At 39.6% G+C, this 16,762-nt stretch overlaps 1 protein-coding gene and 1 non-coding gene across 2 annotated transcripts in view; one reads left to right on the forward strand and one right to left on the reverse strand.

Annotated features, from left to right (window-relative positions):
- The window catches only part of SLC49A4 (solute carrier family 49 member 4), a 70,790-nt gene that overhangs the window by 12,967 nt on the left and 41,061 nt on the right, over positions 1-16,762 (forward strand). Inside the window, exons 3-4 of the mRNA XM_049785910.1 lie at positions 10,017-10,282; positions 13,498-13,627. Of these exons, the coding sequence (XP_049641867.1) occupies positions 10,017-10,282; positions 13,498-13,627 (396 nt within the window). The remainder of the gene's footprint in view (positions 1-10,016; positions 10,283-13,497; positions 13,628-16,762) is intronic.
- Positions 10,740-10,846, reverse strand: LOC126026715 (U6 spliceosomal RNA). Its single transcript, XR_007501936.1, has one exon. It is a non-coding gene; the product is annotated as a U6 spliceosomal RNA (small nuclear RNA).

Genomic DNA, 16,762 nt, shown 5'->3' on the forward strand with positions numbered 1-16,762 from the left:
AGCAGTAGGGCATTTACCTTGCACGCGCTGACCTAGGATGGACCGTGGTTTGATCCCCCAGCATCCTATATGGTCCCCCAAGCCAGGAACAATTTCTGACTGCATAGCCAGGAGTAACCCCTGAGCATCACCAGTGTGGCCCAATAACCAAAAAAAATGCATATTTATTATTTTTTTTTTTTTTTTGGTTTTTCGGGCCACACCCATTTGATGCTCAGGGGTTACTCCTGGCTAAGCGCTCAGAAATTGCCCCTGGCTTGGGGGGACCATATGGGACGCCAGGGGATCGAACAGCGGTCCTGATCCTTGGCTAGCGCTTGCAAGGCAGACACCTTACCTCTAGCGCCACCTCGCCGGCCCCCTCATATTTATTTTTTATGGATTCTAAATTGTTCTCTATTAAAAATACATCGGATTAAGGACCAAGCAGTAATGCTGTGAGTAACAAAGGCATTTGCCTTGCTGACCCAGGTTCGATCTCCGGCATCCCATATGGTCCCCTGAGCACTGCCAGGCATGACTCCTCAACGAAGAGCCAGGAATAAACTCTGAACATTGCCAGGTGTGGCCCTCCCTCCCCAAAACAAAACAAAACAAAACAAACAAAAATCAACTAGTATTTAAGAACTTGAACTTTGATATAGGAGAAAGCATAGAGGTTACATATCATCTAAACCCAATTCTATTCAATAAGCACTACCTGGAGGCCCCCTGAGCACCACAGGGGCAATACTGGTGGTCCCTGGAATTACAAACTTGAGTAGCACCACATCCTTGCATTGGGTTGAAGCATCTGACCTTATTGACTGAGAATTATACGGGTAGCCTTTAGACTACTTGCACACTGTTTGGGGCCACTCCCAACCCTGTGCTGGACTTACATTGAAGAAGTTTCTAAGTTTCAAACATCAGTGCTAGCCATAATAAAAGTTTACAAAATGGTTTTATTCACATGATACAAATACATCAACTGCTTGCTGCCTTTGAATCTGAGAATTTTGGATTATCTTGACAATTAAGAACTTTGAGAATGTAACCATCTAAAACAGTGCAGAGATCTAAGGAAATATAGAAGCAATCCTTTTTTTTTTTATTTATTTATTTATTTATTTATTTATTTTGTTGTTTTTGGGCCACACCCTGTGACGCTCAGGGGTTACTCCTGGCTATGCGCTCAGAAGTTGCTCCTGGCTTCTTGGGGGACCATATGGGACGCCGGGGGATCGAACCGCGGTCCGTCCTAGGCTAGCGCAGGCAAGGCAGGCACCTTACCTCCAGCGCCACCACCCGGCCCCTGCAATCCTTTTTTTTTTTAAATGGCTTATCAGTTATCTAGTTATGTGACTTAGAATTTTTCCAATGCTTATCAGAGAAAAGTTATGAAATTAGAAATTTAAAATATAAACATCATATTAGCTCCTCTGGGGCATATTGTATACCCATAAAACGAGAAAGGTGGATTTTGACAAATTTGATTTTGACAAATCTCTTCTAGCTGTAAATTTAAAAATTCTGATTCTAAAACATTATTTTATGTAAAAAAAATAAATTAGGAGTTATAGATAACTGTTACAAGATGTCAGAAATCAAAAGTTAGGATATCAGAATATCATTAAATATAAATTGAAAGGGTCAAAATTCTACAGCTTCAGTTTGAAATTTTGCTATTGGCCCTTGTTTGGGAACCTGTATCATATTGAAAAAAGACTAAGGCTTTTTTGTAAAGGCTGTTTGTAAAGTATTGTTGATGTTTTATGGACAAGGAACAGTGAGGGTAGAAGGTGCATTGGGCAATGGCAACTAAGGCCTTGTTGTATCCCTTGGGCCTACCACAGTCTCTAAACTGATACTGGCATGTATGGGCAGGCTGATCTTCCTAGTTTTTGCCATTTAGTTTTCTCTTTTTTTTTTTTTGTTTTGTTTTTGTTTTTGGGCCACACCTGGCACTGCTCAGGGGTTACTCCTGGCTGTCTGCTCAGAAATAGCTCCTGGCAGGCACGGGGGACCATATGGGACACCGGGATTCGAACCAACCACCTTTGGTCCTGGATTGGCTGCTTGCAAGGCAAATGCCGCTGTGCTATCTCTCCAGGGCCCATTTAGTTCTCTTGATGCTGGAAGGACTGCATCAGGCTCCTCCTTGTCTCAGGCTGCCTAGGTAGTTTCCCTTAACTCAGCCATTTTCTACCTGGCCTATAGGGATGGTGCAAATTAGGCCTCAGAAGAAGCCAGCCCAGGAGATGAAGTTACAGGGGAGTTGAAGGGGTGAGGGTAGAGAAACAAGGAAAGAGTAAGTTATGCAATCATTGAAAGGAGAGTAGGGACCAAGCAGATAGTTCAGAGGTTAAGGTGCTTGCCTTGCACATCTCCAACCCTGGTTCAGTCCTGGCAGTGCATTTGGTACCTCAAGCACTGCCAGGAGTTAGCCTGAGCTTAATTGGGTGTAATAGAACAACCACAATAAACAAAAACAAAAAACACTAAAGGCAGGAATATGGGAATCTACCCAAGACTTAAAAACATTCAAAAGGATGTGTGTACACCATTATTCATTGCTGCACCTAGTACAATAGCTAGGATATGGAATCAACTTAAGTGTTCAACAACAGATAGATTATGAAGATGATAATAATAACACATAATGGAAAACTATGCAGCTACAATGAATGATAAAACCATGCAGTTAGCTTCAACCTGGTTAGAACTAGAAGTTAATATGGTGAGTGAAGTAAGTCAAAAAGAAGGACAAGCACAGGATGATGCCATTTATCTGTGGTATTCAGATTAACTGGATGAGAAAATGTAATAAATGAAGGAGTATCTCATTTATTCTTGATCCCAGAGTCTAGGGAGAAGGACAGAAGAAAAGATACCAAGGTTGGAAGGAAGAAGATAAGAAAGGGACATAATGGGGGCACAAGGACCAGGGCTTTGGGCTTTGATAATATTGGTGATAGAACCCTCCCCAACTTTAAACTGTATAAACTTTATAAAGCAGTAGTCATTAAACCACATAGTTTTGGAATAAAAACAGACCCTCAGATCAGTGGAATACATTTGAATATTCAGAGATGGATCCACAGTTTTATGAACAATTAATTTTAAATAAGGGAGCAAGAAATACAAAGTGGAGCAAGGAAAGCCTCTTCACAATGGGTGTTGGGGAAATTGGTTAACTACATACAAAAGAATGAACACAGACCTCTGCTTGCACAAAGGTCAAATCAAATGGGGTTAAAGACCTTGATATCAGATCTAAAACTATAAGGTTCATAGAGGAAAATTTAGGCAGAATACTCCATGAAATAGTAGAATACTATGCAGCTACAATGAATGATACATCTTCAAGGAGGAAACACCATTGTCCAAGCAAGTGGAAGCAAAGATAAACAAATGGGACTAAATTAAACTGAGAAGCTTCTGCACTTCAAAGGAAACAGTGACTAGGAGGATACAAAGGCCACCCAGAAAATGGGAGAAACTATTCACCCAATAACCATCAGATAAGGAGTTAACATCTATGGTATACAAGACATGGATTGAACTTTACAAGAAAAAAAATCTAACCCCATCAAAAAATGGGGAAAGAAATGAACAAAGAAGAAATATAGATGGCCAAAAGTCACATGATAAAATGCTTCACATCACTAATCATCAGGGAGATGCAAAGCAAAACAACAATGAGGTACCATCTCACACCACAGAGATTGGCACAAATCACAAAGAACAAGAACAATCAGTGCTGGTGTGGGTTCAGGGAGAAAGGGACTCTCATTCACTGCTGTTGGGAATGTAAACTGGTCCAGCCTTTTGGAAAACAATATGAATATTGCTCAAAAAACTAGAAACTGAGCTTCCAAATGATCCAGCAATACTACTCCTAGTGATATACCCTAGAAAGCCAAAAACAGTGCAGAAAAGGCCTTTGCATTCCTATGTTCATTACAGCACTATTTACAATAGCCAGAATCTAGAAACAACCCAAGTGCCTAAGAGTAGATGAGTAGCTAAAGAAACTGTGTTACATAATGGAATACTACACAGCTGTAGGAAAAATTAAGTCATGAAATTTGCTTATACCTGGTGGATATGGAGATTATCATGCTTAGTAAAATGAGCCAGAGGGAAAAGGTAGACATAAAATAATCTCACCCATTTGTGATACGTAAGAAAAATGAGAGATGGGGCTGGAGCAGTGGCACAAGTGGTGAGGTGTCTGTCTTGCAGGCGCTAACCTAGGACGGACTGTGGTTTGATCCCCTAGAGTCCCATATGGTCCCCCAACAGCAGCGGTTTCTGAGTGCATGGCCAGGAGTAACCCCTGAGCATCACCGGATGTGGCCCAAAACCAAAAAGAAAGAGATAATATGATAATAATATCCAGAGACAACAGAGATAAGGGTCAGGAGATCCAGCCCAGGATAGGAAGCTTGCCACACACAGCCCAGAGAGCAGTTAGAGTAAAGAAGAGTTTACTATGACAGTGATGGTTGTAACTGATCACTCTGGAAAAGAACTCAACACTGAAAGGGAAGAAAATGACATGCAAGGCACCACTCCATTTATAATAGTGCAAACACTTGCTCTAGGGTCTTGGTTCCCTGATAGGCATTGCAGGGAATTAGGAACCTTGCTCCTCACCTGTGAAGAACTCGATCTTACTTAAAAAAACAGAACTGAAAAGCATGTACCAGATGGACACACAGACAAATTAACATTTAAATTACCTCCTTTCCTTTGCATTGCCGAAAATTGTGATTTGTTTCTTGCTTTTCTGTGTACGTGTGTGTGTGTGTGTGTGTGTGTGTGTGTGTGTGTGTGTTTGGGTTACACCTGGTGACGCTCAGGGGTTACTCCTGGTTCTTCACTCAAAGATGGCTCCTGGCAGGCTCTGAGGACCATATGGGAAGCCAGGAATCAAACCGGGATCTGTCCTTTGTTGGCTTCATGCAAGGCAAACGCCCTATCGCTGTGCTATATCTCCAATCCCAGTGTGTATCCTTTTATTTTTTTAGCAGGAACTTAGATCAATATATATTAATAGCTGAACGCCAGCTTTCACAAGTGCTTAGGAGCACTCATAAGGAGTTGCATTTATGTTTCATTGTGTGAAGGCAGGGAGAATTGAATAGTTGAGATTTTTCTTGAAACTGGGTTTGTTGGTGCTGGTTGTTTGGTTTTTTTTTTCACATTAACAAGTTTATCTAATCATATTTATTTAATCAAATCTTTCTGCCATCTGTTTCATTTCAATTCAGATTTCTGTTTCCTCACAAATAGCTTCTGTACTTAGTATCACTGCTTCTATTCGGAACAGGAATGACCTCTTTGTTGATGTATACAGTGGTTTTATATTTTAGTTAAATGATCATGCTATTTGACATAATCACTTCCTCTCCTCTTCTTGAAATTCTTATCTCCTTAAATGTAGTTACAAAAATCTTTCACGTTTTGTTTCTCTCACTCCCATCCCTAATTGTAATTGCTCCTTCTCAATTGTCCTCTCTGTTTAAGACTTGTAATTCAAAAAAAATGTTACTATTCTTCCTTCCCTCCTTTTTTCCCTTCCTTCCTTCCTTCCTTCCTTCCTTCCTTCCTTCCTCCCTCCCTCCCTTCCTTCCTTCCATCCTTCCTTTCTTTCTTTCTTTCTTTTTCTCTACTTTCCTTTTCTCTTTCCTTCTTTCTTTTCCTTCCTTTTTCTTTTTTCTTTCCTCCTTTCCTTCTTTCTTTTCTTTCTTTCTCTTTCCTTTCTTTTCTCTTCCTTCCTTCCATTCTTCCTTCCTTTCTTTCTTTTTCTTTCTTTTTTCTTTACTCCTTTCTCAGTTCCAATATCTCTCTGTTCAAACCCCTTTCCTTAGCTTTTGACCTATATTCAGCTACTTGGAGGACAGTTTTATAGGGTTAGGGTAACCCTCTCTCTATATTAGTCATTTCATGATGCTATTTATGTCACTACCTTTACAGACCTCCAGACCATTCCTTCTCAGGCTTCACCATTTCCAGTAATATCCAAGCATCCTTATCCCTAAGATAAGACTAGACTCAATGCCTAAGAATGCCACTCTGGCTTCAACTTTGCTAGTCCCTTTCAGGTCCCAGATGGCCATGGTGACATTGTGTGCCTTGCCCACCACTATATGGTTCACAAAAACCACATAAATTCTTGCCAAAGACCTCTAACCCAGCTCAATTCTCTCTGGAAAGGACTGTCCCTGATGTATACTTTCTATGCTTTGCAGGTAGGTTAGGGAAACCTCTGTTTGGATGGAGATATCTAGGATTGAACTTTCATGCCTACACAAATATGTGAAGCCCTTGATGTTGCAGTCAGAAGCCAGTTATCAGAAGGGAGAACACGAGGTGACCTAAATTGGTACTTTCCTCAATAGGTCCTGCATGTATTAGGAGCAGAACTATTGCCATGATTTTTTTTTTTAAATTCTGGATACACTAGGGGAAGGGAGAGGTGAAGAAGGGGGAGGAGGAGGAAGAGAAAGAAGGGGAGGAGGAGGAGGAGGAGAAAAAAAGAATAAAAAGGAGATGGTAATTTGCAGAAACTTATTCGATAAGTGGGACCTGTAACATAAGTCTGTGGTGCGCCATTGACTGTTTCAGTGGTCTGAATGATCATATTGTTTAGGTCCTGCCTTTTCTTTTCTTCTTTCTTTCTTTCTTTCTTTCTTTCTTTCTTTCTTTCTTTCTTTCTTTCTTTCTTTCTTTCTTTCTTTCTTTCTTTCTTTCTTTCTTTCTTCCTTCCTTCCTTCCTTCCTTCCTTCCTTACTTCCTTCCTTTATTTCTCTCTCTCTCTCTTTCTTTCTTTCTTTCTCTCTTTCTTTCTATCTTTCTTTTTCTTTCTTTCTTTTTCTTTCTTTTTTCTTTCTTTCTTTGTTTCTTTTTTTTCTTCTTTCTTTCTTTTGCTTCTTTCTCTCCTTTTCTTTCTTCTTGCACCATACCCAGCAGTTCTCAGAGATTACTCTTGGATCTGCACTCAGAAATCACTCCTGTGGTGTCACTAAGGATGCCCAGGATAGAACCCTGGTCAATTGTATTACAAGGCAAGTGCCCTGTCCACTGTACTACCTCTCCACCCCAACTTTAACATTTTCTATTCTCATCACAGGACCTAATCAATAGGTACAATTCATGTTTGTTGAATGAGTTCAGTAGCACAACTTGTATGAAGAATAGAACTCTTCCACCTCTTATCAATGTGGGGAATTTACAATTATTTTCATATAATTTTACTTAATCTTAGGGTCAGCACTTCATCTGAAAAGCATACCTCAAATTTTTTCATTACCATAGAATAAAGTGTATTTTATTGGAGCCAGAGAGATAGCATGGAGGTAGAGTGTTTGCCTTGCATGTAGAAGGACGGTAGTTCGAATACCTGCATCCCATATGGTCCCCCAAGTCTGCCAGAAGTAATTTCTGAGCATGGAGCCAGGAGTGACCCCTGAGTGCCGCTAAGTGTGACCCAAAAACCAAAAAAAAAAAAAATATTTATGTAACTGAATTTTTACATGTATTTACAAAATAACTATAAAATACTGTCACCAGTAGGTGACAGAAAATAATGTCAAGCAAACATAAAAATATCTTCATTAAACAGATGAGTATTGGGCCCGGAGAGATAGCACAGCGGTGTTTGCTTTGCAAGCAGCCAATCCAGGACCAAAGGTGGTTGGTTCGAATCCCGGTGTCCCATATGGTTCCCCGTGCCTGCCAGGAGCTATTTCTGAGCAGACAGCCAGGAGTAACCTCTGAGCACCACTGGGTGTGACCCAAAAACTAAAAAAAAAAAAAAAACAAAAAAAAAAACAAAAAAAATAAACAGATGAGTATTAATTTGATAGGTCATCCATGATTATTAGTATGGATTAGATTTATTTATTAGTAACTGCTAAATGCTGAGGGACTCCAAACAACAAGTGTGAGAAGCAACAGCATTTAAGTCCTAGAATGGAAACATGGTAGGAAGAGCAGGACTGAGTCTCCATATTGGGTTCCTGTGACTATAGTATGTTAGCCCTTGTAAAAGCCTGCACTACCAGTTCCCCCATGATTTCATTTCTAAGAAGACTGTTTGTGATGACTTTTTTGGAGTGTAGAGGGCCTCCCAAGCAGTGCTAGGAAACTTGGAGCCATGAAGGCACTCATGGTTGTCTTCATCCCGAAGACTTTCCACTATAATTCATATGTTCTTCCCCACCTTTCCTGTTCAGTGACCTTATGGGCTTGAGAGTCCTTCTGAAATGTCCTCATTGGATATATTAGCACACAGACAATACGGTAATGAGAAATAGTACTTGTGAATTGAATGAGCTGAGCTTGGACGATCTTTGTAAGTTCAACTCTTTTATAAATCTTGGGTTTGCTATCTGGAAAATTGTGATTCTGCTGACAGGTAATGAGATATGCTGATTTGAGTTTTATACCTTAACTTTCAGAAACCGTGCTACTTTATGAAGCGTTTTGCTTGTTTTATTAATGAATTGTTTCCTCCAGGTTCTTTTATTCTTAACATTTTTAGACATAAGAAGATTTACTCCTTCCAACTATTCTCTTTCTGGATGAGATGAGTCTCTTAGGAATCCCTCATTAAAGTTATTAAAAATCAAAGCACTCACCTTTGTGAGTCATCATGCTCAGTGTTGTAGCATTATAAGTCATCATTACAACTACTTAGTGACATTGTTTTACGAATATTTTTACATTTAAATTTCTATGTGTCAGCTTAGACTCCACTACCATCTTATAGAGGAGGGATTTGCTTTCATAAAGAGTATAAATTCTTTGTGTCTTCTAGAAAATTTACTCTTACATAAGATTTGCCTTTATTTTTCCCCCTTAATTTGGTGTATTATTGATAGTACTTGGGACTATTGTTCCTTCAAATAAACTATATTCATATTTCTTGCTTCCTACTCATAATTTTGCTTCTACATTAGGACCCTAGCTCTCTCCCTTATATGTGTTTATTATTTCTGCATTTCAAAAACTTTTAAAAAGTGACTTACAGGGGCTGGAGCAATAGCACAGCAGTAGGCCATTTGCCTTGCACATATCTGACCCAGGACAGACCTGGGTTCGATCCTCAGTGTCTATATGGTCCCCCAAGCCAGGAGTGATTTCAGAGCGCAAAGCCAGGCCAGGCGTAATCCTTGAGTGTCACTGAGTGTGGTCCGAAAACCAAAAAAAAAAAAAAAAAAAAGACTTACAGAGACAGTTGTTTAAAGCATATCTGAAATCCACATGAAACTTGAAAAGCAAAAACAGAAAAAAAAGTTTCTTAGAGATGTCACATATTCTGCTCCTTCACTTTCCTCCAACTCTCAGAAACATTGACTTACTTTTCTTTTCTACCTTTGCTTTCTGATCTTCCACCCTGTTTTCACCTTCAATATTACTCTTGAATGTGAATGTTCCATTGAGAATGGGAAGAAAAGGTTTAGTTAGGAGTGGTAGAATACAGTACTAGTACAAAAAATCCTGAAAAAAGATGAGCAAGAAAGCAAATGGAATGGAAGCAAGAACTCTTCTTTTTTGTTTTGTTTTGTTTTGTTTTTTGGATGTGTTACTCCTGTCTCTGTGCTCAGAATTCACTCCCTGCAGACTTGGGACTACATGGGATGCCAGGGATTGAACCCGAATACTTCCTGGGTTTGCCACTTGTAAGGCAAATGCACTACCACTATGCTATCTCTCTCTTTGGTCCCCAGAAACAAGAACCTTAATATCACAGCCAAGTTCTTTTTTAGAGGTGGGCAGGGGGTAGGGACACATTCAATCATGCTAAGAGATTCATGTGCTACTGAGATATAACCTATGCCTCACATAAAAAGTATATGCTTTGTATACAAAGTGTAGACATACAAAGTATATGCTTTAGCCCATGGCGCATCAGCATTCCCTCACCTTTCAGATGTGTCATATTTTTGATTGATTTGAATATTTGTTGCCATACTTAAACATCTGTTGGACTGCCTCACAGCCTTTTCATTTTTCTATCGTAGACTGATCCATGGAGGACAGCTGTTAAATGGATTGGCAGGTCCCACGGTCATGAACGCAGCTCCCTTCCTCTCCACAACGTGGTTTTCTGCAGATGAACGTGCCACTGCCACAGCTATTGCTTCCATGCTCAGCTATCTTGGTGGCGCATGTGCATTTTTGGTTGGACCGCTTGTTGTCCCAGCTCCAAATGGGACATCACCTCTTCTTGCTTCAGAGAGTAGCAGTGCACACATTAAAGATCTCATAGAGACTGTATTATATGCAGGTATTTTGATATGTGTTGTCTTTGTGTTACCATATTTTTATCAGTCATCTTCACTCTACTTTTTTGCATGCTATTCTGTGTACACATATTGCTCCAGCCAACTAATACATGGACATGAGTATATGTGCTTTTCTTCCCATCAAAAATAGCTACTAGGGGCCGGTGAGGTGGCGCTAGAGGTAAGGTGTCTGCCTTGCAAGCGCTAGCCAAGGAAGGACCGCAGTTCGATCCCCCAGCATCCCATATGGTCCCTCCAAGCCAGGGACAGTTTCTGAGAGCTTAGCCAGGAGTAACCCCTGAGCATCAAATGGGTTTGGCCCAAAAAAACAAAAAAAGTAGCTACTCATCATATTCCTCCCAACCATTATTTACTGATATGGAAAATGTCTTGTTATTGTTTTTAAAACATTGATTATTATTAACTTACAATAGTACTGAGTTTTATTTATTTATTTTTTTAAATACGGAACGCTTCACGAATTTGCGTGTCATTTTTGCGCAGGGGCCATGCTAATCTTCTCTGTGTCGTTCCAATTTTAGTATATGTGCTGCCGAAGTGAGCACATTACTGAGTTTTAGGGACTTTGTTTTGTTTCACATTTCTGTATGTGTACAATTCTTACCACTCTTATCACCAAAAGACCCCCCCTCCTCTCCATTACTAGAGGCACCTATAAGAGAAAAATCTTAAAGGGATTTTTGGCAACTTTGGTTTTTTTTAGGGGGGCCTCCCATCACTGTTGAGTATTGGCCCTGCAGTTTCACTTATCAAATCCAGAGCTCTTTGTACTGCTGGGCATGTGCTCAAATTGCTCTTACAGAAATATTGTGCCTTTTGCTAAGTATATAACTATAGAAGTAGAGTCATTCAACTAAAAGGACCTCGAAATAATCACTGTAGCCCAGTGAGGGTAAGGCCAGTCCCATACTTGACCCCTCTCAAAAATAAGGATTACTGAAATGACAATTAATAGCGTATGTCAATCTCTGCTTGAAGTCTCATGACTTTTTTTTGCCAGTCATGCTTCCCTAATAAATGAGGAAGTTAGCCAAAGCTGGTCTAACCAAAGTTAACCATTCCAAGTTCAGGAGCCCGGAGAGATAGTACAGGGGCGTTTGCCTTGCAAGCAGCCGATACAGGAACAAAGATGGTTGATTCGAATCCTGGTGTCCCATATGGTCCCCTGTGCCTGCCAGGAGCTATTTCTAAGCAGGCAGCCAGGAGTAACCCCTGAGCAATGCCGGGTGTGGCCGAAAAACCAAAAACCAAGTTCAGGGAATGGCTAACACTACTAAGAACCTTCCCTTCTGTGTTAGTGCCAAACCAAAGTTTGTTTGGATGGTTATTATACTTCTGACTAATGTTCTATAATAACTAGACTTGAGTTTATTGTTTTGTTCTGTCTCTTGATTTCCTGGTTTGGTGATGCTTTCCTGTTTTTTGCATTTTTTTAATAAATTTTTATTGTGGTCAAAGTGAATTACAAATCTTTCACAGCAATTTTTTTTTTTTTTTTTTGGTTTTTGGGCCACACCCAGTAACGCTCAGAGGTTACTCCTGGCTATGTGCTCAGAAGTTGCTCCTGGCTTGGGGGACCATATGGGACACCGGGGGATCGAACCGCGGTCCGTCCAAGGCTAGCGCAGGCAAGGCAGGCACCTTACCTTTAGCGCCACCGCCCGGCCCCTTTCACAGTAATTTTTAAGGCACATAGTGACATTGAATAAGGGTCCACTGGTGTTGTCTTCCCTCCACCCCTGTTACCAGCATGCATCCCATATCACCCTCCTTCTTTCCTATTTTAGTTCAAATTCTCCATAACTCTTAACTAAAGTTTACTCTTTATACCAGGACATCTTAAAATGTTTCCATTCTTAGATTCTCTTCAGTTAAGGAAAAAAATCTTGGAATGGGGTGCAGTATTGGGGCCACACCCAGCTATATTCAGGGCTTACTTTTGGCTCTTTGCTCAGGCATCATTTAGTGGTGCTTGGGGGACCTTGTGGGGTGCTGGGGATTGAACGTTGGCCTTACACCCCCCTGTCCTTATCTCTCCAGGTCCTACAAGTCATATTTATGCACCCTCAAGTATATAGGTATGGAAAACACATTAACTGATAATAAATCACAAAGAGGGGCCGGAGAGATAGCATGGAGGTAAGGCGTTTGCCTCTCATGCAGGAGGTCATCGGTTCGAATCCCGGCGTCCCATATATATGGTCCTCCCGTGCCTGCCAGGAGCAATTTCTGAGCCTGGAGCCAGGAATAACCCCTGAGCACTGCCGGGTGTGACCCAAAAACCACAAAAAAAAAAAAAAAAAAAAAAAAAAAAAATAAATCACAAAGAAGGTTTATTTTAAGGCCTTCAAAATCAGTAGCAAGACTTTATGGTATTACAGCTCAGTTTTAGAAGTGAGTCATGGGTGTTGCTCTGAAGGATCTCAAGTACTACCAGTGTAACTCAGGTAATCCCCAGCACCTCTGAATCTAAGTAGCAGCACATTCTTCTCTCTATTTCTCATTCTCTCTCTTCTCTCACTCTATTCTCTCTCTCTCCCTCCCTCCCTCTCCCTCCCCACACACGCACACACATGTGCACACTAGTCTATACTATGCATCAGATTATCATATCATTGGTTATTCTTTCTTGTTCTATCCTTTCTCAGGACCACCTTGATTAGATAATATCCTAGATTTATTTAAAAAATCTTACATAGGGCCCGGAGAGATAGCACAGCGGTGTTTGCCTTGCAATCAGCCGATCCAGGACCTAAGGTCGTTGGTTCGAATCCCGGTGTCCCATATGGTCCCCCGTGCCTGCCAGGAGCTATTTCTGAGCAGACAGCCAGGAGTAACCCCTGAGCAATGCCAGGTGTGGCCCAAAATCCAAAAAAAAAAAAAAAACTTACATATACATGTATATGTTTTTTCTCCATTGAGAACATTTCCTGTCTCAATCTTTTATCTGTGTAGTTTGTAATAATCCACCATATTCCTTTGTACTTTCTTTGACTTTTTATTTATATGCTATTGAAATTTATATCTTTTCATATCCTCTTTTTCACAAAATACAACCACCTTGGCTAGGTACTATATTTTGTTTTAAATATATTTGTATGCCTAGATATATGTTAGATATACTTGTTAAACACATACTTGAAAAATTGCACCTTTTGATTCTCTGGTCAGTAATGTACTTTTTTTTCCCCCTCAGAATTTGGAGTTGTCTGCTTACTATTTTCTGCAACACTAACATATTTCCCAACCCGGCCTCCTCTTCCTCCCAGTGTTGCAGCAGCTAGTCAGAGGCTGAGTTATCGGCGGAGCTTTTGCAGATTGTTAAGGTAAATGTACTTACTGTTATTGAATGATTTTAACTTGTACCTTGAAGATAAGTTCACATTTATTAAAGATAATTTAAGGTTGTAATCTTTCAGCAATCTGTTTATTAGGTAAATAATTGAAAAAATTTTTATTTTTGCTTTTGGGACATACCCATCAGCACTCTGAAGTTACTCCTGGCAGGCTCAAGGGACCATATGGGATCCTGGGGATCAAGCGTGGGTTGGCCGCATGCAAAGCAAATATCCTACCCACTATACTATCGTTCCTTCCCTATAATTGAAAAAATATTGATTTGTATTTCAAGAAGATTCATCTAAAATAAAAATTCCTATAAGTTTAGATTATGTGGTAAATTTAAATAATTTTATAAATTTATTTTCTAAATAATTTATTTCATAAATGAAATTTATATACTATGAATTTATTTAAACTATATTTTGATAAATTAAAATTTATATGTTTTATAAGGAAACATCACAGAGTAGTGATAAAATTAGGGTCTAGTATGTTTATTATATTTTCCTATGTGCAAAATGTAGTTTTATTTAGTGCGTATTTTGTAATACATGTTAAAATATATGCATTTAATTTAAGGTTGGGGTCGGAGAGATAACACAGCGGTAGCCTGTTTGCCTTGCAAGTGCTGACCCAGGACCAATGGTGGTTCGAATCCCGGCATCCCATATGATCCCCCGTGCCTACCAGGAGTGATTTCTGAGCAGAGAGCTAGGAGTAACCCCTAAGCCTCGCCGAGTGTGGCCCAAAAATAAAAAAAGAAATATATATATATGCGTTGAATAAGATGAATAATGTTGATTCTTATATTATTTTACCCTTAGGGGGATTATACTTTTAGAAATGAAGTATTTTATTTCATTTTCTTTATATAAGATAAGTGTAATTATATTAATCATTCCCTTGAAGGCCAAAATGTCCCAGTACTCCATTTGAGTCTTTGGTATTATTAAAATCATTGATGATTTTGATTTGCAGTTGAGCCACTAAAACTTATCTTTTGTGGGGCTGGAGTGGTAGCACAACGGTAGGGCATTTGCCTTGTACATAGCGGCCCCAGTTCAGATTCAGGTTTGATCCCTGGTATCCCATATAGTCCTCAGAGCCAGGAGCGATTTTTGAGTGCAGAGTCAGGAGTAACCCTTGAGCACCGCTGGGTGTGGTCCCCCCCCAAAATAAACTTATTATTTGAAAATAATTTTATATTTAATAGTGATGAGTTTTTAGTTCAGCAGCAGCTTCTAGTTTTTTCCTGTGATCCAGAATTGTGTCTTTTTATTCTCTTTAATAGTAATATTGTGGGCCTGGAGAGATAGCACAGCGGCGTTTGCCTTGCAAGCAGCCGATCCAGGACCAAAGGTGGTTGGTTCGAATCCCGGTGTCCCATATGGTCCCCCGTGCCTGCCAGGAGCTATTTCTGAGCAGACAGCCAGGAGTAACCCCTGAGCACCGCCGGGTGTGGCCCAAAAACCAAAAACAAAACAAAACAAAAAGTAGTAATATTGTTCAGTAGGAGTATAATGTGTACCACTTCTGTAACTTAAAATTTTCTAAATACTGACATTTTTTTAAGTAAGAAAATAGGTAAAGGGGCCGGACAGATAGCATGGAGGCAGAGTGTTTGCCTTGCGTGCAGAAGGTCGGTGGTTCGAATCCCGGCATCCCATGTGGTCCCCTGAGCCTGCCAGGAGCGATTTCTGAGCATAGAGCCAGGAGTAACCTCTGAGCACTGCCAGGTGTGACCCAAAAACAAACAAACAAAAAGGTAAAATTAATTTTTCATGCACTCCTTATACAATTAATTTTAATGGAACATTTATATCTAATCCAATATATCTAAAATTTATAGGCCATTTTAACTAAATTCTCTAGGCATTATCTAGGTTGTTTTATTTGTCATAGTTGCTGCTTTTGCTATTGAGTAGTAATTATAGTATGTACATGGTTTGTTAAATAATTACTATTGAATAGTTTAAGAACTATTACAAATAAAGCTGCTATAAACATTTGGGTAAAAGTGTTTATAGTTAACTTTTATTAGTTTCATTTTTCTGGGATAAGTGCCCAGGTATGCAGTTGTTAGCTATAGTCCTTGGAGGTTTTGTTTGTATTTTAAATATCAAATTATTTTCCAAAGTGGCAGTACCAGTTTTCATTACTATGACCAATGTAATAAATATTTGAGGCATGCAGTCTCTTTGCATTCTTTAGTACTATCAGTGCTTTTTCATTTGAACCATTTTGATAACTACAGCAACATAAAATTTTCTGTATATGCTATTAGCATTAAGAAATTTAGATGTTGGAGCCGGAGTGATAGTAAAACAGATAGGGTGTTTGCCTTGCACGCAGCCAACCTGGGTTCAGTCCCTGGCATCCCATATGATTCCCCTAGCTAGCCAGGAGTGTTTTCTGGGTGCAGAAACAGGAGTAATCCCTGATCCTCACCAGGTGTGGCCCAAAAACCAAAAACTAAAAAAAAGAAGGAAATATAGATGTACTAATACTTTTCTTTTGTTTTGTTTTTTTTGGTTTTTTGGGGCCACACCCGGCAGTGCTTAGGGGTCACTCCTGGCAGGCACGGGGACCATATGGGACACCGGGATTCAAACCAACCACCTTTGGTCCTGGATCGGCTGCTTGCAAGGCAAACGCCGCTGTGCTATTTCTCCGGGCCCACTAATACTTTTTGATATAGTAATTATACTTCTAAAAGTTTAACCACCAAGTGTACAGTAAAATCATTTTAAGAACAAAAGAATAAGTTAGGATTACATATAAGTATCTGCATATATGTATCAGTAAGGGTATGAATGATTATATTATGGCTTGTCAATATATATATAGTGGGATACTTGGGGACAGCATTATATATATATTTATATTTGTTTTGGTTGATTATTCAAAGTATTTCTGGGAAATTAGCCATTGGTAATCAGTGAAAGAAGTGAGAAGTAAAAGGAAGTATTTCCTCATTTTTTATATTTTGGAGTTTTGAGCCATTTGACTTTTATTTTTATTAATAGAGTTTAATATTGAAAAACAGAAACCGGTTATCTGAAAATATCAAGACTAAAAATTAGGGGCCAGAGAGATAGAGAAGTATAAGGTAGGGTGCT

The sequence above is a fragment of the Suncus etruscus genome, chromosome 13, assembly GCF_024139225.1.
Source record: "Suncus etruscus isolate mSunEtr1 chromosome 13, mSunEtr1.pri.cur, whole genome shotgun sequence".
Lineage (NCBI taxonomy): Eukaryota > Metazoa > Chordata > Mammalia > Eulipotyphla > Soricidae > Suncus > Suncus etruscus.